The sequence below is a fragment of the Pseudophryne corroboree genome, chromosome 7, assembly GCF_028390025.1.
Source record: "Pseudophryne corroboree isolate aPseCor3 chromosome 7, aPseCor3.hap2, whole genome shotgun sequence".
Taxonomy (NCBI): domain Eukaryota; kingdom Metazoa; phylum Chordata; class Amphibia; order Anura; family Myobatrachidae; genus Pseudophryne; species Pseudophryne corroboree.
In genome coordinates, this window is record NC_086450.1 from 24,346,819 (window position 1) to 24,369,248 (window position 22,430).

A 22,430-nucleotide genomic window follows, 5' to 3' on the forward strand; every position below is an offset into this window, starting at 1 on the left:
GATGGCAGACACAGATGTCGACACGGATACTGACTCCAGTGTCGACGACGATGAGACTAATGTATCTTCCAATAGGGCCACACGTTATATGATTGAGGCAATGAAAAATGTGTTGCATATTTCTGATGTTACCCCGGGTACCACAAAAAAGGGTATTATGTTTGGAGAGAAAAAACTACCAGCTGTTTTTCCTCCATCTGAGGAATTAAATGAAGTGTGTGAAGAAGCGTGGGCTTCCCCCGATAAGAAACTGGTAATTTCTAAGAGGTTACTAATGGCGTACCCTTTCCCGCCAGAGGATAGGTCACGTTGGGAAACATCCCCTAGGGTGGATAAAGCGCTCACACGCTTGTCAAAGAAGGTGGCACTACCGTCTCCGGATACGGCCGCCCTGAAGGAATCTGCTAATAGAAAGCAGGAGGCTATCCTGAAGTCTATATATACACACACAGGTGTTATACTGAGACCAGCTATTGCTTCAGCATGGATGTGCAGTGCTGCAGCTGCGTGGTCAGATTCCCTGCCGGGAAATATTGATACCCTAGACAGGGACACTATATTGCTAACCGTAGAGCATATTAAAGACGCACTCTTATACATGAGGGATGCACAGAGGGATATTTGCCGGCTGGCATCTAAAATAAGTGCAATGTCCATTTCTGCCAGGAGCGGGTTATGGACTCGGCAGTGGACAGGAGATGCAGATTCTAAAAGGCACATGGAAGTTTTGCCTTATAAGGGTGAGGAGTTGTTCGGGGATGGTCTCTCGGACCTCGTTTCCACAGCAACAGCTGGGAAGTCTACATTTTTACCCCATGTTCCCTCACAGCCAAAGAAAGCACCGTATTATCAGGTACAGTCCTTTCGGCCCAATAAGGGCAAGCGGGTTAAAGGCGCGTCCTTTCTGCCCAGAGGCAGAGGTAGAGGGAAAAAGCTGCAGCATACAGCCAGTTCCCAGGAGCAAAAGTCCTCCCCCGCTTCCTCTAAGTCAACAGCATGACGCTGGGGCTCCACAGGCGGAGCCAGGTACGGTGGGGGCCCGTCTCAAAAATTTCAGCGATCAGTGGGCTCGCTCACGGATGGATCCCTGGATCTTTCAAGTAGTATCTCAGGGGTACAAGCTGGAATTCGAGACGTCTCCCCCCCCCCCCCCCCCCCGCCGTTTCCTCAAATCTGCCTTGCCAACAACTCCCTCAGGCAGAGAGGCAGTGTTAGAGGCAATTCACAAGCTGTATTCCCAGCAGGTGATAGTAAAGGTGCCCCTACTTCAACAAGGACGTGGTTACTATTCCACAATGTTTGTGGTACCGAAACCGGACGGTTCGGTGAGACCCATTTTAAATTTGAAATCCTTGAACACATATATAAAAAAATTCAAGTTCAAGATGGAATCGCTCAGGGCGGTTATTGCAAGCCTGGACGAGGGGGATTACATGGTATCACTGGACATCAAGGATGCTTACCTGCATGTCCCCATTTACCATCCTCACCAGGAGTACCTCAGATTTGTGGTACAGGATTGTCATTACCAATTCCAGACGTTGCCGTTCGGTCTATCCACGGCTCCGAGGGTCTTTACCAAGGTAATGGCCGAAATGATGATACTCCTTCGAAAGAAGGGAGTTTTAATTATCCCGTACTTGGACGATCTCCTGATAAAGGCGAGGTCCAGGGAGCAGTTGTTGGTCGGGGTAGCACTATCTCGGGAGGTGCTACAACAGCACGGCTGGATTCTAAATATTCCAAAGTCACAGCTGGTCCCTACGACACGTCTACTGTTCCTGGGGATGGTTCTGGACACAGAACAGAAAAAAGTGTTTCTCCCGGAGGAGAAGGCCAAGGAGCTGTCATCTCTAGTCAGAGGCCTCCTAAAACCGAAACAGGTGTCGGTGCATTACTGCATGCGGATCCTGGGAAAGATGGTAGCTTCCTACGAAGTGATTCCATTTGGCAGGTTCCATGCAAGAACCTTTCAGTGGGACCTGTTGGACAAGTGGTCCGGATCGCATCTTCAGATGCATCGGCTGATAACCCTGTCTCCAAGGACCAGGGTGTCTCTGCTGTGGTGGCTGCAGAGTGCTCATCTTCAAGAGGGCCGCAGATTCGGCATACAGGACTGGGTCCTGGTGACCACGGATGCCAGCCTTCGAGGCTGGGGGGCAGTCGCACAGGGAAGAAACTTCCAAGGACTATGGTCAAGTCAGGAGACTTCCCTGCACATAAATATTCTGGAGCTGAGGGCCATTTACAATGCCCTAAGTCAGGCAAAACCCCTGCTTCAAAACCATCCGGTACTGATCCAGTCAGACAACATCACGGCGGTCGCCCATGTAAACCGACAGGGCGGCACGAGAAGCAGGACGGCGATGGCAGAAGCCACAAGGATTCTCCGATGGGCGGAAAATCACGTGTTAGCACTGTCAGCAGTGTTCATTCCGGGAGTGGACAACTGGGAAGCAGACTTCCTCAGCAGGCACGACCTCCACCCGGGAGAGTGGGGACTTCATCCAGAAGTCTTCCAACTGATTGTAAACCGTTGGGAAAGGCCACAGGTGGACATGATGGCGTCCCGCCTAAACAAAAAGCTAGAAAGATATTGCGCCAGGTCAAGAGACCCGCAGGCGATAGCTGTGGACGCTCTAGTGACACCGTGGGTGTACTGGTCGGTTTAGGTGTTCCCTCCTCTTCCTCTCATACCAAAGGTACTGAGGATAATAAGGAGAAGAGGAGTAAGAACTATACTCATTGTTCCGGATTGGGCAAGAAGAGCTTGGTACCCGGAACTTCAAGAAATGATGTCAGAGGACCCATGGCCTCTGCCGCTCAGACAGGACCTGCTGCAGCAGGGGCCCTGTCTGTTCCAAGACTTACCGCGGCTGCGTTTGACGGCATGGCGGTTGAACACCGGATCCTGAAGGAAAAGGGCATTCCGGAGGAAGTCATTCCTACGCTGATTAAAGCTAGGAAAGAAGTAACCGCAAACCATTATCACCGCATATGGCGAAAATATGTTGCGTGGTGTGAGGCCAGGAAGGCCCCAACGGAAGAATTTCAGCTGGGCCGTTTCCTGCACTTCCTACAGTCAGGGGTGACTATGGGCCTAAAATTGGGTTCCATTAAGGTCCAGATTTCGGCTCTATCGATTTTCTTCCAGAGAGAACTGGCTTCACTACCTGAAGTTCAAACTTTTGTTAAGGGAGTGCTGCATATTCAGCCCCCTTTTGTGCCTCCAGTGGCACCTTGGGATCTCAACGTGGTGTTGGATTTCCTAAAGTCACATTGGTTTGAGCCACTTAAAACCGTGGAATTGAAGTATCTCACGTGGAAAGTGGTCATGTTGTTGGCCTTGGCTTCGGCCAGGCGTGTATCAGAATTGGCGGCTTTGTCATGTAAAAGCCCTTATCTGATTTTCCATATGGATAGGGCAGAATTGAGGACTCGTCCCCAATTTCTCCCTAAGGTGGTATCAGCCTTTCATCTGAACCAACCTATCGTGGTGCCTGCGGCTACTAAAGACTTGGAGGCTTCCAAGTTGTTGGACGTAGTCAGGGCCCTGAAAATTTATGTTTCCAGGACAGCTGGAGTCAGAAAGACTGACTCGCTATTTATCCTGTATGCGCCCAACAAGTTGGGTGCACCTGCTTCAAAGCAGACTATTGCTCGCTGGGTCTGTAGTACGATTCAGCTTGCACATTCTGCGGCTGGACTGCCGCATCCTAAATCAGTGAAAGCCCATTCCACGAGGAAGGTGGGCTCTTCTTGGGCGGCTGCCCGAGGGGTCTCGGCTCTACAACTTTGCCGAGCAGCTACTTGGTCGGGGTCAAACACATTTGCTAAATTCTACAAGTTTGACACCCTGGCTGAGGAGGACCTAGAGTTTGCCCATTCGGTGCTGCAGAGTCATCCGCACTCTCCCGCCCGTTTGGGAGCTTTGGTATAATCCCCATGGTCCTTACGGAGTCCCAGCATCCACTTAGGACGTCAGAGAAAATAAGAATTTACTCACCGGTAATTCTATTTCTCGTAGTCCGTAGTGGATGCTGGGCGCCCATCCCAAGTGCGGATTGTCTGCAATACTTGTATATAGTTATTGTTTAACTAAAGGGTTATTGTTGAGCCATCTGTTGAGAGGCTCAGTTGTTATCATACTGTTAACTGGGTATTGTATCACGAGTTATACGGTGTGATTGGTGTGGCTGGTATGAGTCTTACCCAGGATTCAAAATCCTTCCTTATTGTGTCAGCTCTTCCGGGCACAGTATCCTAACTGAAGTCTGGAGGAGGGTCATAGTGGGAGGAGCCAGTGCACACCAGTTAGTCTAAAGCTTTCTTTTAGTTGTGCCCAGTCTCCTGCGGAGCCGCTATACCCCATGGTCCTTACGGAGTCCCAGCATCCACTACGGACTACGAGAAATAGAATTACCGGTGAGTAAATTCTTATTTTATTTTCCCTTCGGAATCTGTATCTCTTGCATTGTGATATTGTGGGAACCCCGGGCAATCTGCTGCACTGGGAACATCATAGACCGTACGGTGTGTTATTTATGTGGAGGCTAGAAATACAATTATGTTACTAGTGTTTGTTATAGAAATAATATATATAATTAGCTGGAGGCCCTTAGATCCCGGGAATTTTCTGTTCATTTGGAAGAGGAAGCCAGGAATCCGTTCTGTAACAGTGATCCCTGTAATCTTCACTTCTGTTCTTCAATTCTAGAACCCATTTAGTGCCTGCGATACCGTACAACAATGGGAGGCATACATCTGAAGCCCACCGGGTGATGAAACGTTTTTAGTGGAGGTTATAATTAGTACACTCTGTATCAAGCACCAGATAATGTTCCAAAAATCTGATAGATTAAGGAAAACGGGAGTGTGTACAATATAGGTAAATCCACATATGAGGGGTCTCTCTGAAGGTGCACCCTAAATAATAGTCTTAAAGGAACAGGAGAAAAGGGGTGTGGGACTCAAGGTCGACACCTAACATAGGTCGACATGAACAAAAGGTGGACATAAGTTTTTATTATTATTTTGGTGTCGTTTTCTCTGTAACATGACCAGGAACCCTAATTAGTGTACCGCGTCCCCTCGCATACTTCAGGCAAGGTGTGAAAATATGAAAAACTCATGTTGACCTTTTTCCACGTCGACCTATTTCAGGCGTCGACCTAAGGCATGTCGACCGATTGGTGTCGACCTAAGTAGTGTCAACCTTTTTTGGTGTCAACCCGGAGTCCAGATACCGTGGAAAAGAACTCTCTTTTGTGGGGGAACTCCGCTTATGTTTTTGTTTCATGTAGTTACAAGATCACAAAACAAAATCAGCAAAAAGTCTCAATGTGAAAAAAACAATTAGTGGGCACACTTTCTGGGTACCCATTAGTTATTGCGCTTGTCGCACCCAATCAGACTGTGTTTAGCCACGTAAAACAGCTAAACCCGTCTGAAGTCCTGGTTAGGCCGCCTAAACGGGAGGGTGTCGGGGTCCTGGAGCTTGGGGTGCCAGCGGTCAGAATACTGTCTGACCTTATTCAATTTTATCGGAAATTTATTGGAGACCAATCTATTGATGTGTCTCCTTTTAGACAACTACGGGGACCTGATCGGTGTTGTGCGAATTGGCCAGGCGGGCGATTATCGAATGACTGCGCATGCGTACGGATCGTAGGACACACGCACGAGACCAAACTGCAAAATAATTCAGCGTCTTTTTTAATCGCTAGGCGTATATAAGGTGATTGACAGGAAGAGGACGTTTGTGGGTGGTAACTGGTCGTTTTCTGGGAGTGCCGGGAAAAACGAAGGCGTACCCAACCGTTTTCTGGGCGGGTGTGTGACATCAGCTCCGACCCCGATCGGCCTGTGTGTATCGCACTGTAGGAGTAAGTCCCGGGCTGCGCACAGACTGGAGAAATCATTTGATGGTGAGTGAGTTGCGAACGGATTTGCAGCTGGCCGGCGCTCGCACAGATTTCCGCACGGCGTACGCAGACTTGCCCGGGGCGGGTATTCACTCTGTCTGGGCGGTGACTATCCGATCGCAAACCTCTGCAAATTCACAGAGGAGCAATCAGGTCTGAATCAGGCCCTATAAACTATACTTCTATCCCAGGGGATATTAGGGGAGCAGCTTTATTTGTTTGTACCTCTGGAGCAGGGTAATTATATAACCCTCCTATATATAATATATGAGGTGTCAGCTACCTTATGCGTCTCCTGCTTTGTGTCCTCCTTTGTGGACATCTGACAGCATTCTCTCCCTGGTCCTAGTGACCTCCTACCCTTCATTGGTGGCTCTGGCTGCATCCCGTTACAGTCTGTCTCATGAACGTGCCAGCCTGTGCGTTGTCACCTTGCGGTCCTGACTGCAGTGTGTTCTTGTTAAAGGTGTGATTCTGCTGTGTAATCATGTGGCAGGTGAATGAGTGATGGAGTCGTACAGGACACTAATCCCTTTCCCCTATCTCCCAGCCATGGTGCCACTCCTTACTACAGTACATCCCTATGATGTACAATGAGTCAGAGAGAGCCTCGTCTACTGTTCATTCTGTGTTACTTACTAAGGGTTACTTCTAAGTGTGCAAATAGTACACACTGCGCTAAGTATTTGCGCTGCAGGCGACGCACGCAGAGTGTACGTTAGGGTGTAGGAGAACTGAGCCTGTAACAGTCCGCCCAGTCAATGCTTAGCTATGTATTGTATACCCTGCTGTCCCTCCAACACTACAGTATATTGCTGTTATCACACTGGTTATGTAAAGTATTGTAACAACATTTCAACTAAACCACCATTATTGTGTTCAGTCAACCAGACAATCGTCATCGTCACAAAAGTCTAGACGTCTAGGTATTGCGACAGGCGGTCGTAAGCTGAGCAGACTATTGACAGGGGCTCGTTGGGGATGTCTTCTTATATCTGGTGGCGACTAACCTACAACATAAAATATGTATGTGTATATATATCAATGTATACATCCGGCACTCGGTATGAAAAAAGCATATGCCTGGGTGCCTTCCTTAGATTAATTCAGGTAGCATGCCTTTCCCACCTGTGGCTCAGGTATATCTGGAAAGGACAGAGGCGGCACTCCAAGGACTTTGAAAAATAATTTATGTGCAAAGCATAGCAAATCAAAAAGTGTACAAACAATCAAAAAGACATGGAGGTCTTACAACGTTTCAAGGCAGCAAGCCTTTTCTTCAGGTAAGGTGACCCATGTAGAGTGTGTAGTGAAAAGCAGCGAAAACCATATGTGTGTATATATATATATATATATATATATATATATATATATATATATATATATATATATATATATATATATACAAACAGAAAGTTCAGTTTTACTTCTGTTGGTATATATATATATATATATATATATATATATATATAAAATATGCCCACATGAAGAAAACGAGTGAAAGTGCTACATATATTTAGCGTCAGACATCATCATGGGCTCCTGTGACCCCCTTCTCGTGGGCTTTCAGGGGCCCATCTCCTCCCTGTGGCCCCACTCTCCTCCTTGTGGGTTTCCTGTGCCACCACCTCTTCCTGTAAGGCCTTGTGTGGCCCCTCCTCCACCTCTCAGGTCTCTCTGTGTCTTTGCCCTCTGAACCGCACATTAATATTTATTATCATTAGTAGTTGTAGCTATAGTGTAAATGCCTGTTGTGTCTATAACGAGCAGGATCGTCACACGTCCCTCGTATTTGCAATTCAATGAAGCGTTTAAACAATCGCAGTCCTGATTGGCTGTCTGAGGTCATGAGGGCTGCGCTTGTCAATGTATCACCCCAATACGCCTCTGCGGATGGCCAAAATCCCTGCTGAGCGTTCATTTCTATGACGCGTATTTACGGCACGTACAATAAGAGAGGTTCTTCCTTTTCGTGCCGTTGTAAGCATGCATGCAAACATTTGCAGATCAAAGCTAACTTATATACAGTAATCGGACAATTCAGATATTACCCTCCCCTATAGAATGTGAGCGCTCATGAGCAGGGCCCTCTGCCCTCATGGGCTATACCTTCTCTTGCTGAGACTATCTTCTACTCCATACTCCCTATGGCAGCACCTAATACTCGGTTTCTGCTACCATGATGCTTCTTTCACCATGTATTTGTCGGGTGGTATTCATGTGACCACCGGTCAGCTGACCGACAGTCACATGACCTCCTCCACCAGCCCGACGGGTCACTATCCCGATGGTCGGCATGCCGACCAACAGGGACTATTTCCACTCGTGGGTGTCCACGACACCCATAGAGTGGGAATAGAACCCGTGGTGACCGCAGGTCGCCACCAAGCCCGCAAGGGGCTGGCTGCACTCGCCCCTCCCCGCCGGGATCCGGCGTCGGTAAGCTGACCGCCGGTCAGCCGTACTACACCCGTGTTTGTCCTACGCTGTCCTGTACTGTAAGTCGCTGTTTTGCTCATTGGTTTATGTGCTTTGTAAGGCGCTGCAGAACCCTTGTGGCGCCATATAAATGAAGGATAATAATCTGTTGTTTTTATTCCAGGTTCACTGATCGGTCATGGCGTCTTCGTTACCCAGGACGCTGGGGGAACTCCAACTTTATAGGATATTACAAAGAGCCAACCTGCTCTCTTACTTTGATGCCTTCATACAGCAGGGGGGTGATGACGTTCAGCAGCTGTGCGAAGCCGGAGAAGAGGAGTTCTTGGAGATAATGGCACTGGTTGGGATGGCCAGCAAGCCTCTCCATGTTAGGAGACTGCAGAAGGCGCTGAGAGATTGGGTCACCAACCCTGGCGTGTTTAACCAGCCGCTAACATCCTTACCAGTCAGCAGCATTCCAATCTATAAGCTTCCAGAATCCTCCTCCTCGTTATTGGGACTAAGCTCCAGCAGCTACGAAAGGAACAGTACCGCCAGGGAACCGCACTTGAAGATCCCGAAGTGTGCAGCCACGACGTGCGTGCAGAGCGCAGGGAAGTCGGAAGGCGCGGGGAATTCTCCGCTGCAGTTTAGCAGCGAGGGGAGGCACTGGCCGAGTCACCACACTACAGACAGTGAACACAGCCTGTCCCCTGCGGACCTCGGCTCCCCGGCATCGCCGAGAGACACCAACGAGACCTTGGACGCCGCGGCTGCGCTCTCCGTAGCCGAATGCGTTGAGAGGATGCTACTTTCGTTGCCAAAGAGTGACTTGGGTGAGGTCAGGGAAATGCTGAAGAACAACAAGAAGTTGGCAAAGATGGTCGGGCACATATTTGAAATGGCGGACAAGGATCCGCGCAAAGAAGAGGAGGTCCGCAAGTACAGTGCGATCTACGGCAGGTTTGACTCTAAGAGGAAGGATGGAAATCACTTGACTCTACATGAGGTAAGGATATAATGCATTAGGAGCCTCAAGAGTAACGTTGGTATCTATGAATACTATATGTCCTATTTCTCTAACGTCCTAGTGGATGCTGGGGACTCCGTAAGGACCATGGGGAATAGACGGGTTCCGCAGGAGACAGGGCACTTTAAGAAAGAATTTGGATACTGGTGTGCTCTGGCTCCTCCCTCTATGTCCCTCCTCCAGACCTCGGTTTGAATCTGTGCCCGGACGAGCTGGGTGCTACTTAGTGAGCTCTCCTGAGCTTGCTAAAAAGAAAGTATTTTGTTAGGTTTTTTATTTTCAGAGAGATCTGCTGGCAACAGACTCCCTGCATCGTGGGACAGAGGGGAGAGAAGCAGCCCTACTCACCGAAGATAGGTCCTGCTTCTTAGGCTACTGGACACCATTAGCTCCAGATGGATCGTACACAGGATCGCACCCTTGGTCGTCCGATCCCGGAGCCGCGCCGCCGTCCCCCTCGCAGAGCCAGAAGTCAGAAGCCGGTGTCTGAAGCAAGAAGACGTCGAAATCGGCGGCAGAAGACTTCAGTCTTCATATGAGGTAGCGCACAGCACTGCAGCTGTGCGCCATTGCTCCCACACTAACCCACGCACTCCGGTCACTGTAGGGTGTAGGGCGCAGGGGGGGGCGCCCTGGGCAGCAATTAAGAACCTCTTGGCACTGTATATATGCATGGGCCCCCGCCATATTTTTACACAGGAACGCGGGACAGAAGCCCGCCGCTGAGGGGGCGGGGCTTCTTCCTCCACTCACCAGCGCCATTTTCCTTCCACAGCTCCGCTGAGAGGAAGCTCCCCAGGCTCTCCCCTGCAGAATCACGGTAGAAGAGGGTAAAAAGAGAGGGGGGGCACATAAATTTGGTGCAAAAACAGTATATACAGCAGCTACTGGGTTAACACTAAGTTACTGTGTGATTCCTGGGTCATATAGCGCTGGGGTGTGTGCTGGCATACTCTCTCTCTGTCTCTCCAAAAGGCCTTGTGGGGGAACTGTCTTCAGATGAGCATTCCCTGAGTGTGTGGTGTGTCGGTACGCTTGTGTCGGCATGTTTGACGAGGAAGGCTATGTGGAAACAGAGCGGGAACAAATGAATGTGGGGTCGCCACCGACTGCGCCGACACCCGATTGGATGGATATGTGGAAGGTTTTAAACGATAATGTTAATTCCTTGCATAAAAGGTTGGATAAAGCTGAAGCCTTGGGGCAGTCAGGGTCTCAACCCATGCCTGATCCTATGTCGCAGAGGCCGTCAGGGTCTCAGAAGCGCCCACTATCCCAAATTGTTGACACCGATATCGACACGGATTCTGACTCCAGTGTCGATGGCGATGATGCAAAGTTACAGCCTAAAATGGCTAAAGCCATCCGCTACATGATTATAGCAATGAAGGATGTATTGCACATATCAGAGGTAAACCCTGTCCCTGACAAGAGGGTTTATATGTATGGGGAAAAAAGGCAAGAGGTGACCTTTCCCCCTTCACATGAGTTAAATGAGTTATGTGAAAAGGCTTGGGAATCTTCAGATAGGAAACTGCAGATTTCCAAACGGATGCTTATGGCGTATCCCTTCCCGCCAACGGACAGGCTACGCTGGGAAGCCTCCTCTAGGGTGGACAAAGCTCTAACACGCTTATCCAAGAAGGTAGCCCTGCCGTCACAGGATACGGCCACCCTAAAGGATGCTGCTGATAGAAAGCAGGAGGGTATCCTGAAGTCCATTTATACACATTCAGGTACCTTACTAAGGCCGGCGATTGCGTCGGCCTGGATGTGTAGTGCGGTAGCAGCATGGACAGATACCTTATCTGAGGAACTTGATACCTTGGATAAGGATACTATATTACTCACCCTGGGGCATATAAAAGACGCTGTCCTATATATGAGAGATGCTCAAAGAGACATTAGCCTACTGGGCTCTAGAATAAATGCTATGTCGATTTCTGCCAGAAGGGTCCTGTGGACTCTGCAAAGGACAGGCGATGCCGACTCAAAAAGGCACATGGAGGTTTTACCTTACAAGGGTGAGGAATTGTTTGGGGACGGTCTCTCGGACCTGGTCTCCACAGCTACGGCTGGAAAGTCAAATTTTTTGCCATATGTTTCCTCACAGCCTAAGAAAGCACTGTATTACCAAATGCAGTCCTTTCGATCACAAAAAGGCAAGAAAGTCCGAGGTGCGTCCTTTCTTGCCAGAGGCAGGGGTAGAGGAAAGAAGCTGCACAATACAGCTAGTTCCCAGGAACAGAAGTCCTCCCCGGCTTCCACTAAATCCACCGCATGACGCTGGGGCTCCACAGGCGAAGCTAGGCCCGGTGGGGGCGCGTCTCCGAAATTTCAGCCACAAGTGGGTTCACTCCCAGGTGGATCCCTGGGCTATAGAGATTGTGTCTCAGGGATACAAGCTGGAATTCGAAGAGATGCCCCCCCACCGTTACCTCAAATCGGCCCTGCCAGCTTCCCCCTTAGAGAGGGAAATAGTGTTAGCTGCAATTCACAAATTGTATCTTCAGCAGGTGGTGGTAAAGGTTCCCCTCCTTCAACAGGGAAGGGGTTACTATTCGACCATGTTTGTGGTACCGAAACCGGACGGTTCGGTCAGACCCATGTTGAAATTAAAAATCCCTGAACATATACCTGAAAAGGTTCAAGTTCAAGATGGAATCGCTCAGAGCGGTCATCGCAAGTCTGGAAGGGGGGGATTTTATGGTGTCTCTGGACATAAAGGATGCATACCTTCATGTCCCCATTTATCCACCTCATCAGGCGTACCTCAGATTTGTGGTACAGGATTGTCATTACCAATTCCAGACGTTGCCGTTTGGTCTCTCCACGGCACCGAGAATATTTACCAAGGTAATGGCGGAAATGATGGTGCTCCTGCGAAAGCAAGGGGTCACAATTATCCCATACTTGAACGATCTACTCATAAAGGCGAGGTCCAGAGAGCAGTTGCTGATCAGCGTAGCACGCTCTCGGGAAGTGTTACATCAGCACGGCTGGATTCTGAATATTCCAAAGTCGCAGCTGATTCCTACGACGCGTCTGCCCTTCCTGGGTGTGATTCTGGACACAGTCCAGAAGAAGGTTTTTCTCCCGACGGAGAAGGTTCAGGAACTCATGATACTGGTCAGAGACCTCTTAAAACCAAAACAGGTGTCAGTGCATCACTGCACGCGAGTCCTGGGAAAGATGGTGGCATCGTACGAGGCCAGTCCCTTTGGCAGGTTCCATGCGAGGACTTTTCAATAGGATCTGTTGGACAAGTGGTCCGGATCACATCTACAGATACATCGGCTGATCACCCTGTCCCCCAGGGCCAGGGTGTCTTTGCTGTGGTGGCTGCAGAGTGCTCACCTTCTCGAAGGCCGCAGATTCGACATTCAGGACTGGGTCCTGGTGACCACGGATGCAAGCCTCCGAGGGTGGGGGGCAGTCACACAGGGAAGAAATTTCCAAGGGGTGTGGTCAAGTCAGGAGACTTGCCTTCACATCAATATCCTGGAACTAAGGGCCATATACAACGCCCTTAGTCAAGCGGAGAACCTGCTTCGCGACCAATCGGTGCTCATCCAGTCAGACAACATCACCGCAGTGGCTCATGTAAACCGCCAAGGCGGCACAAGGAGCAGGGTGGCGATGGCGGAAGCCACCAGAACTCTTCGCTGGGCGGAGAATCACGTAAGAGCACTGTCAGCAGTGTTCATTCCGGGAGTGGACAACTGGGAAGCAGACTTCCTCAGCAGGCACGACCTTCACCCGGGAGAGTGGGGACTTCATCGGGAAGTCTTCACGCAGATTGCAAGTCGGTGGGAACTGCCACAAGTAGACATGATGGCATCCCGCCTCAACAAAAAGCTACAGAGGTATTGCGCCAGGTCAAGAGACCCTCAGGTGATAGCTGTGAACGCCCTGGTGACACCGTGGGTGTTCCAGTCGGTCTATGTGTTTCCTCCTCTTCCTCTCATACCCAAGGTGCTGAGAATCATAAGAAGAAGAGGAGTGAGAACAATACTCATTGTTCCGGATTGGCCAAGAAGGACTTGGTATCCAGAACTGCAAGAAATGCTCACAGAGGACCCATGGCCTCTGCCTCTAAGACAGGACTTGTTGCAACAGGGGCCCTGTCTGTTCCAAGACTTACCGCGGCTGCGTTTGACGGCATGGCGGTTGAACGCCGGATCCTAGCAGAAAAAGGCATTCCGGATGAGGTTATCCCTACGCTGATAAAGGCTAGGAAGGATGTGACGGCTAAACATTATCACCGTATATGGCGAAAATATGTTGCTTGGTGTGAGGCCAGGAATGCCCCTACGGAGGAATTCAAGCTGGGCCGTTTCCTTCACTTCCTACAGTCGGGAGTGACTTTGGGCCTAAAATTGGGTTCCATTAAGGTCCAGATTTCGGCCCTATCCATTTTCTTTCAAAAAGAACTGGCTTCTCTTCCTGAAGTTCAGACGTTTGTAAAGGGAGTGCTGCATATTCAGCCCCCTTTTGTGCCTCCGGTGGCACCTTGGGATCTTAATGTGGTGTTGAGTTTCCTGAAGTCACACTGGTTTGAGCCACTTAAAACCGTGGAGTTAAAATTTCTCACGTGGAAGGTGGTCATGCTATTAGCCTTGGCTTCGGCTAGGCGTGTGTCAGAATTAGCGGCTTTGTCACATAAAAGCCCCTATCTGGTTTTCCATATGGACAGGGCAGAATTGCGGACCCGTCCACAATTTCTGCCAAAAGTGGTGTCATCTTTTCATATGAACCAAACTATTGTGGTGCCTGTGGCTACTTGTGACTTGGAGGATTCCGAGTTACTAGATGTGGTCAGGGCTTTGAAGGTTTATGTAGCCAGAACGGCTGGAGTCAGGAAAACTGAGTCACTGTTTATCCTGTATGCACCCAACAAGCTGGGTGCTCCTGCTTCAAAGCAAACTATTGCTCGCTGGATCTGTAACACGATTCAGCAGGCTCATTCTGCGGCTGGATTGCCGCTACCAAAATCAGTGAAAGCCCATTCCACAAGGAAGGTGGGCTCTTCTTGGGCGGCTGCCCGAGGCGTCTCGGCATTACAACTTTGCCGAGCGGCTACTTGGTCAGGTTCCAACACTTTTGCAAAGTTCTACAAGTTTGATACCCTGGCTCAGGAGGACCTATTGTTTGCTCAATCGGTGCTGCAGAGTCATCCGCACTCTCCCGCCCGTTTGGGAGCTTTGGTATAATCCCCATGGTCCTTACAGAGTCCCCAGCATCCACTAGGACGTTAGAGAAAATAAGATTTTACTTACCGGTAAATCTATTTCTCGTAGTCCGTATTGGATGCTGGGCGCCCATCCCAAGTGCGGACTTCTTCTGCAATACTTGTATATAGTTATTGCTTACATAAGGGTTATGTTTGGTTGCATCAGGGTTGATCTAATGCTCCGTTGTTGTTCATACTGTTAACTGGGTAAGTTTATCACAAGTTATACGGTGTGATTGGTGTGGCTGGTATGAGTCTTGCCCTGGATTCCAAAATCCTTTCCTTGTACTGTCAGCTCTTCCGGGCACAGTTTCTCTAACTGAGGTCTGGAGGAGGGACATAGAGGGAGGAGCCAGAGCACACCAGTATCCAAATTCTTTCTTAAAGTGCCCTGTCTCCTGCGGAGCCCGTCTATTCCCCATGGTCCTTACGGAGTCCCCAGCATCCACTACGGACTACGAGAAATAAATTTACCGGTTAGTAAAATCTTATTTTTCTAATAATGTATACGGAAGCGTCGCTCCCTCCTGCACGGAGTTCTGGCCGTCTTGGGGACTGGATTATGGAAGAATAAGAGTCATCTTCTATCACTGAGTAGAGTCTCCTGTAGCCACTCGGACTCTTCAGAATAAAGAGGAGGCCAGGTTGCAGTTGTACGTATTGCTCGGGTAAGGGGGCCTCCGTCGATGATGTGGTCGAGACCAAATGCTGAATCTACTCTACGTTCTCCTGTAGGATAAGCTTAATAGCAATATTTTCTCGCAGTACATGCTGTTTTTCCCCCAATTTGCCTCTAAAATCAAATCTTATATAATTTATTTCTAACTTATTTGTATACAGGTTGAGTATCCCTTATCCAAAATGCTTGGGACCAGAAGTATTTTGGATATCGGATTTTTCCGTATTTTGGAATAATTGCATACCATAATGAGATATCATGGCGATGGGACCTAAGTCTAAGCACAGAATGCATTTATGTATCATATACACCTGATACACACAGCCTGAAGGTCATTTTAGCCAATATTTGTAATAACATTGTGCATTAAACAAAGTGTGTGTACATTGAGCCATCAGAAAACAAATGTTTCACTATCTCACTCTCAAAAAATTCCGTATTTCGGAATATTTGGATATAGGATACTCAACCTGTATTGGAAACTTCAGCTTATAGATGTCCAGTTAGCGTGAAGTTGCAAATCCCCATTCCCTGGCCGCTGTTCTATTGAAAACAAGTGTATTCATTTTAATTTGGCTCTTTTCATTAATAGTTCCAAAAGTTAAAAAAACAAAAACAAACCCATAGGCCAAAGAGACACCTAATCAGGGACAGATGTTACAGGTGTATACGTCAGAGTCTGGGGTTCAAACATCAGCACAGAACAGTCTGGTAAGTCAGGGGCAACTTAAACCGGTAGAATTGGCAAAACTAGATTCACCCACAAGTTGCACAGGGCCGACCAAACCTCTACGGGGGGGAACACAAACGCTGCTCATCCGCCTGGGGTCGTATTGCAAATCCAGAGTTTACCAAGGCAAGGTAGTATACCTGAGGATAGCTGCTCGTCTGGTATACATAAACCGCTCACTGATAGAATACATTATGAAAAGAGTATTATTATTATTATTATTAAAATCATAATTTATTCATAAGGTGCCACAAAGTCCCTGCAAAACATATCCGAATTCCGGATCATGCGTACAATATGTGACAGCTAGCCATGGTGTACAGTACAGAGCAAACTAAGAGTGTCACAGTGGCACCACGCGGTTGGTGGGAGACCAGGGCGTACCAGACAATGGCCTAATTCAGACCTGATCACAACAGCAGGGGAGGGGCGGCAGAAGTAACGTGCAGAGATAATTAGATTTGGGTGGGGTGCGGTCAAACTGAAATCTAAATTGCAGTGTAAAAATAAAGCAGCCAGTATTTACCCTGCACAGAAACAATATAACCCACCCAAATCTAACTCTCTCTGCACATGTTACATCTGCCCCACCTGCAGTGCACATGGTTTTGCCCATTAGAGGAAGATTTTGCTTTTGCGATCAGGTCTGAATTAGGCCCAATATACTGACTATTACAAATAGGCGGCGGATGAGTGGGTGCAATTTTAAGTAAATAGCGTGGCATATAGGACATGGCAGGCAGACGTGGATCATACCAGTTATGCAGGATAAGCGGGAAGGGGGCAGCTTGAGCTCAGCGTAACACCAGACAGGTGAGGAAGATGGAGAGCGGTAGACGTGGGACATAAGGTAGAGAACCCAACGCATGAGAGCTTACAGGGAGGGGGTAGTAACACTCAATAGGCAGAATGGGGACAGGTGGGGCCTGGATGGTGCTGGGGCCCAGATTAACAGCATGGGGGGGGGGGGGAATGGTAAAGGCATCAGGATTTAGTCCTTTTAGGTGGGAGAAGGCCAGGCAGATGGCCTGAAACAGCAGGGAGCATGGTATATGAGCAGAGTAGGAGCCAACGTGACCAGGCTGTGTGAGTATAGCTGCTGAGGTAGATGAGGAGGCATACGTGACGTGTGTTGGAGATCGTTGACCGAGCAGGGCAGGGAGGTGAGAGGTTGACCCTACCTGGTAGTCTAGGTGACCAGGAATGCATATGTGGGCGACTCTGTAAACTAGAACCAAATAAACCAGGTGGTGGTGAATGCCCGAGTTCTGTTTGTCGCTGAGGGAGTAATCATCCATCATAGACATACCGAAGTCTACGTGATGGAACTAATCTGACATTGGGCCTGATTCTGATTTAAGGGTCTATTTACTAAGCTTTGGATGGAGGTAATGTGGACGGAGATAAAGTACCAGCCAATCAGCTCCTAACTGCCGTGTCACAGGCTGGGTTTGAAAAATGACAGGAGCTGATTGGCTGGTACTTTATCTCCATAAATAGACTCCTTAGTTACTTTGCACCTGGGCAAATTCACATTGCACTGCAGGTGGGGCTGATGTAACGTGTGCAGAGGGTTGTGTCTGCCTCAGATCTACATTAAAGCTGCCCAGCACGTGTGGACAACATGCAGAAGCTGCCACTATTTACCCTTCAACAAAAATGTGTTTGCCCCCCCTGGCTGTGAAGGGTGGCGTGTCCTGGCGCAGAGTTACTTGCCTCCATCCCACCTCAGAATCGGGGCACTTTGACAGGAATCAGGGCTGTATTGCCCAGGTGGTGAAGGAGTGATTTGTCCTTTCATTCTCTTCTATTGTGTGGAAAGGGAACCTACGTGGGAACTACACCTCCAGCAGAGCCGGGAGATGGAGGGGGAGTGTGTTAGTATTTTATGATGAATTTCAGCCATTGGGGTGCTGTGGGGGCAGACGTTGGTGAGTTGGTACAGCTTGTCCCACGGCATAGTCTGGAGGGTTCCTTTTCACTCTCTCTATGCCTCTGTGGTGTTTGGATAAACCCGTCCTCTAGGATGAGTTAGCAAATTGCAGAAATAGTGCTTTGGGGATGCTAGTGTTCATTCTAGCACCCTGCACCTTTCAAAACACATGCAGTTCCTCTTTCCTGCCTGTGACGTCGCTCTCTGCTCTGGTGCTTCTTAGCACATTCTGGTCTGCATTTTAGTGCTGAAATACAGAGCAGAGTGTTCTGAGAAGCACCAGGGCAGAGAGTGACACCCCTGGCAGGAAAGAGGAACTGCACTTGTTTTGAAAGGTGCAGGGTGCTAGAATGAACACTAGACGCGGTGCATGCAGAGACTCTTGAGGGAGATGGATTTCTGCCGATTACCTGAAGGCTGTGGTTCCCAAACTTTCTTGAATCACGGCCCCTTTTATTTCCAGGGCACCCCTAGGCCAAGAGATTGTTGTTGAGATTCTTCTTGACTTATGTTCTGGGTGCGAAGCTGTTAGCGCGCTTGGTAACACCGCAACTAACCGACTTTCTACTTGCAGCATCAAGAGGCTGCAAGCAGAACTCGCTAGTTGTGGGCTTACCACGCAACCGACTGAAAAGATCTGGGAACTTCAACGCCACGCTGGGAAGGGAATTCTCCCCCCCCCCCATTGAAACTTTTATTTATTTTTTAATCTATTTAATCCATTTTTTTTTTTTTTTCCCTGATCTAGCTAACTGTGAATGAAGCTGCGGCTCAGCTTTGCATGAAGGACATCGCACTACTGACCCGGCGTGACGAACTCTTCACACTGGCGCGGCAGATCTCCCGGGAAGTTACCTACAAATATACCTACAGAACTACCAAGTAAGACGCGTTTAGATTCCTATTATTTATATGAAGCCGGCCGGTACACATCACTTTGCTGACCAGATTACAACACGGGGAAGAAGGTACAATACAGGGAAACTAAAGTCCATTTGGAAACAGTTGAAGATTCGTAGGAAAGACGAATCATTAGTTTAATGAAAACAGACCTAAGTGCTTCACACAATCCCGCTGCATACTGTATATAGTAACTTTACCATGTCCCTTGTGATGTAACCTGCGTTCTGTTAGAGAAACGCGTAAAAGACAGGTGCAGCTTGTGACGGCTGAGACCTGAGTTTCATATTCCGTGTCCGCATCTGCCCTGCGATATTTGCACCCATGTACTGATCCCTGGGCACTGTGACATTGGCTCATTGCTGTGCGTCTAGTTGTATTTCATCTGCTAACTACCATTATTTATACAGCCCTATAGCTGTACCCCCCGCGTCACGGGGCAATACCAGCTGCCGTAATAGGCACAGAATCCGGGCTTGTTATTCCAGTGCCGGGCACATCCAAGTACTTCCGGAGACTCCACCGTTGACCGTCACACATTGAATTAGACCATAGAGTACATAGTCGTTCTTGGAGGTATTCCAGCAGCCGCTGGTCTGACTTGGCAGGCAGAGAGCGGCTATTTGGCACGACTTGGGCAGCAGCATATGAGGATACGTCTGTATTCTCTACATCAGTCGTCCAATGCTACAGTGTGGGCCTGGTTCAGAGTTGAGCACAAGTCCGTCTGTAGAAAAATCCCGTTACTTTTACCAGATTGCGCCTCCGATTGCGACTGAGAGGATGTTACAGAGAGCCGGTGGGGTGCTCCCATGTAAGGTATGTGTTCCGCTGGCAGGGTGCAATGAATGGGATCCGGTCTGAAGATCGACAGTGTCTAGGTCGACAATGTTTAGGTCGACCACTATAGGTCGACAGTCACTAGGTCGACATGGATGGAAGGTCGACAGGGTTTCTAGGTCGACATGTGCTAGGTCGACAGGTCTAAAGGTCGACATGAGTTTTTCACATTTTTTTTCTTTTTTTGAATTTTTTCATACTTAACGATCCACGTGGACTACGATTGGAACGGTAAAGTGTGCCGAGCGAAGGCACCATGCCCGAAGCATGGCGAGCAAAGCGAGCCATGCGAGGGGACGCGGTGCACTAATTTGGGATCCCGGTCACTCTACGAAGAAAACGACACAAAAAAAAAATCCTCATGTCGACCTTTAGACCTGTCGACCTAGCACATGTCGACCTAGAAACCCTGTCGACCTTCCGTCCATGTCGACCTAGTGACTGTCGACCTATAGTGGTCGACCTAAACATTGTCGACCTAGACACTGTCGATTTGATGAACCACACCCGCAGTGAATATGCTGGCTGTCAGGATCCCGGCAAGCGGAATACCAATTCAGGAATTCCGATACCTGTTGGAATCTCGACGCCGGTACTCTAGAAGGGACAGGAGACCGACGCTGGAATCCCAACAGCCAGCATCCCGACCGCTGGAACCGCCGACGGGTTGGGTTTAGGAATTGCAGGGAGGAGGGGGGGGGGTTCAGTTTAGGCTGTGGGTATAGGGGGGTTAAAATTAGGCTGAAGGGGGGATGGGGGGGTAGGTACAGGTTTGGCTGCAGGGGAGGGAGGTTTAGGTTTAGACAGCGGGTATAGGGGGTTAGGTTTCGGCTGCAGGGAGGGGGTAGGTAAGGGTTAGGCTGCGGGGAGGGAGGGCTAGGCCCCTCCCGGGCGAATTTAGGGTCAGGCTGCGAGGAGGGAGGGCTAGGTGTAGACAGCGGGTATAGGGGGGTTAGGATTAGGCTGCAGGGGGAGGGGAGGTAGGTAAGGTTAGGCTGCAGGGAGGGAGGGTTAGGCCCCTCCTGGGGGAGGTTAGTGCCAGGCTGCAGAGGAGGGAGGGTTAGGTTTAGACAGCGGGTATCGGGGGGGTTAGGTTTAGGTACCTCCTGGGTGTGGTTAGGGTCAGGCACTAAAGGAGGAGGTTAGGTTTAGGCTGTGGGACCAGAAGGTTAGGGGGTAGGGGGATTTCTTACATCAGGATCCCAGCGTCGGTATTATGAATAACGGGAGTGCCAGCAATTGATACTGGTTCCCCGTTGGCGGAATTACAGGCTTTCCCTACATGAGCGTATGCCTCTCCTGCACCAAGTATGGGCTGTGCAGATGCGTTCTCATGGTGATGCCTACTTTCCCCAGCCTATGGCCGGAGAGACAGAAATGTAAGGCCGGAACCGAATTCCGACACCTGTGATACTGTTTTCTCTAATTTATGTACATTCACATCTGGCAGATGCTGTATTTAGAATGGAGAAATAGTAGATACTAATTCTTTTACGTCCTAGAGGATGCTGGGGACTCCAAAAGGACCATGGGGTATAGACGGGATCCGCAGGAGACATGGGCACTTTAAGACTTTAAATGGGTGTGAACTGGCTCCTCCCTCTATGCCTCTCCTCCAGACCTTAGTTATATCCTGTGCCCAGAGAGACTGGACACTCACAGGGGAGCTCTACTGAGTTTCTCTGTAAAAAAGACTTTTTGTTAGGTTTTTTGTGTTCAGGGAACACTGCTGGCAACAGGCTCCCTGCAGCGTGGGACTGAGGGGAGAGAAGTCAGACCTACTTCTGTGAGTTCAAAGGCTCTGCTTCTTAGGCTACTGGACACCATTAGCTCCAGAGGGTCCGATCACTTGGTGCGCCTAGCTGTTCGTTCCCGGAGCCGCGCCGTCACCCCCCTCACAGAGCCAGAAGTTAGAAGCCGGATGAGTATTAAGAAGACAGGAAGACCTCAGTGACGGCAGAAGACTTCAGTACGGAGGTACCGCGCAGCGGTAGCGCTGCGCGCCATGCTCCCACACACATACGGCGGCACTTGCAGGGTGCAGGGGGGGCGCCCTGAGCAGCATGATTACTGAAGTTTTTAGAATAAAACTGGCAAAAATATATATATTGGAAGTGCCTAGGCACTAGATATAGCCCCTGCCAGTATAAATAATTTGAATTTGAGCGGGACTACATCGCGCCGGTGAGGGGGCGTGGCTTAGCCCTCACAGCTTACCAGTGCCATTTTCTCTTCACATGAGGCAGAGACGCTGGCCCGGACCTCCACACTCCTGCACAAGTAACAGGGTGCAAAACGGGGGAGGGGGGGGGGGCACAGTAAATTGGTGCTATTATCACTTGATAAACACAGCGCAAACAGGTCTGAGGCAGTGTGTATTTGGTCTCAGTACCGGGATAGGCGCTGGGGTGTGTCTCTAACAGGCTTTCTGTGGGTCTGTCCCCTATAGCCAGTGTGTTGGTGCGTGTCGGTACGTGTATATCGACATGTCTGAGGCTGAGCGCTCCTCCCCGGAGGAGGTTACAGTGGGGGCGGATAAGGCGCTGGGAGTGACTCTGTCGGCACCGCCGACTGCTGATTGGGTGGATTTGTTGAGTACGTTGAATGCAAATGTGGCGTTATTGACTAAAAGGCTGGATAAATCTGATTCTCAGACCCAAACATGTAGGAAATCCATGGAGGACGCCTTGTCTCAGGTCCAGACCCCCTCAGGGTCACAAAAGCGTTAATTTACCCAGAT

The 22,430-nt window shown here is 49.4% G+C and overlaps 1 protein-coding gene across 3 annotated transcripts in view; it reads left to right on the forward strand.

The window, feature by feature from the left end:
- Positions 1 to 22,430, forward strand: part of NAB1 (NGFI-A binding protein 1) — a 92,981-nt gene that overhangs the window by 27,470 nt on the left and 43,081 nt on the right. For all 3 annotated transcript variants that reach the window (XM_063932761.1, XM_063932763.1, XM_063932762.1), the window contains exons 2-3: positions 8,527 to 9,354; positions 18,699 to 18,832. In XM_063932761.1, the coding sequence (XP_063788831.1) occupies positions 8,542 to 9,354; positions 18,699 to 18,832 (947 nt within the window). In that variant the 5' untranslated portion in view covers positions 8,527 to 8,541. The remainder of the gene's footprint in view (positions 1 to 8,526; positions 9,355 to 18,698; positions 18,833 to 22,430) is intronic.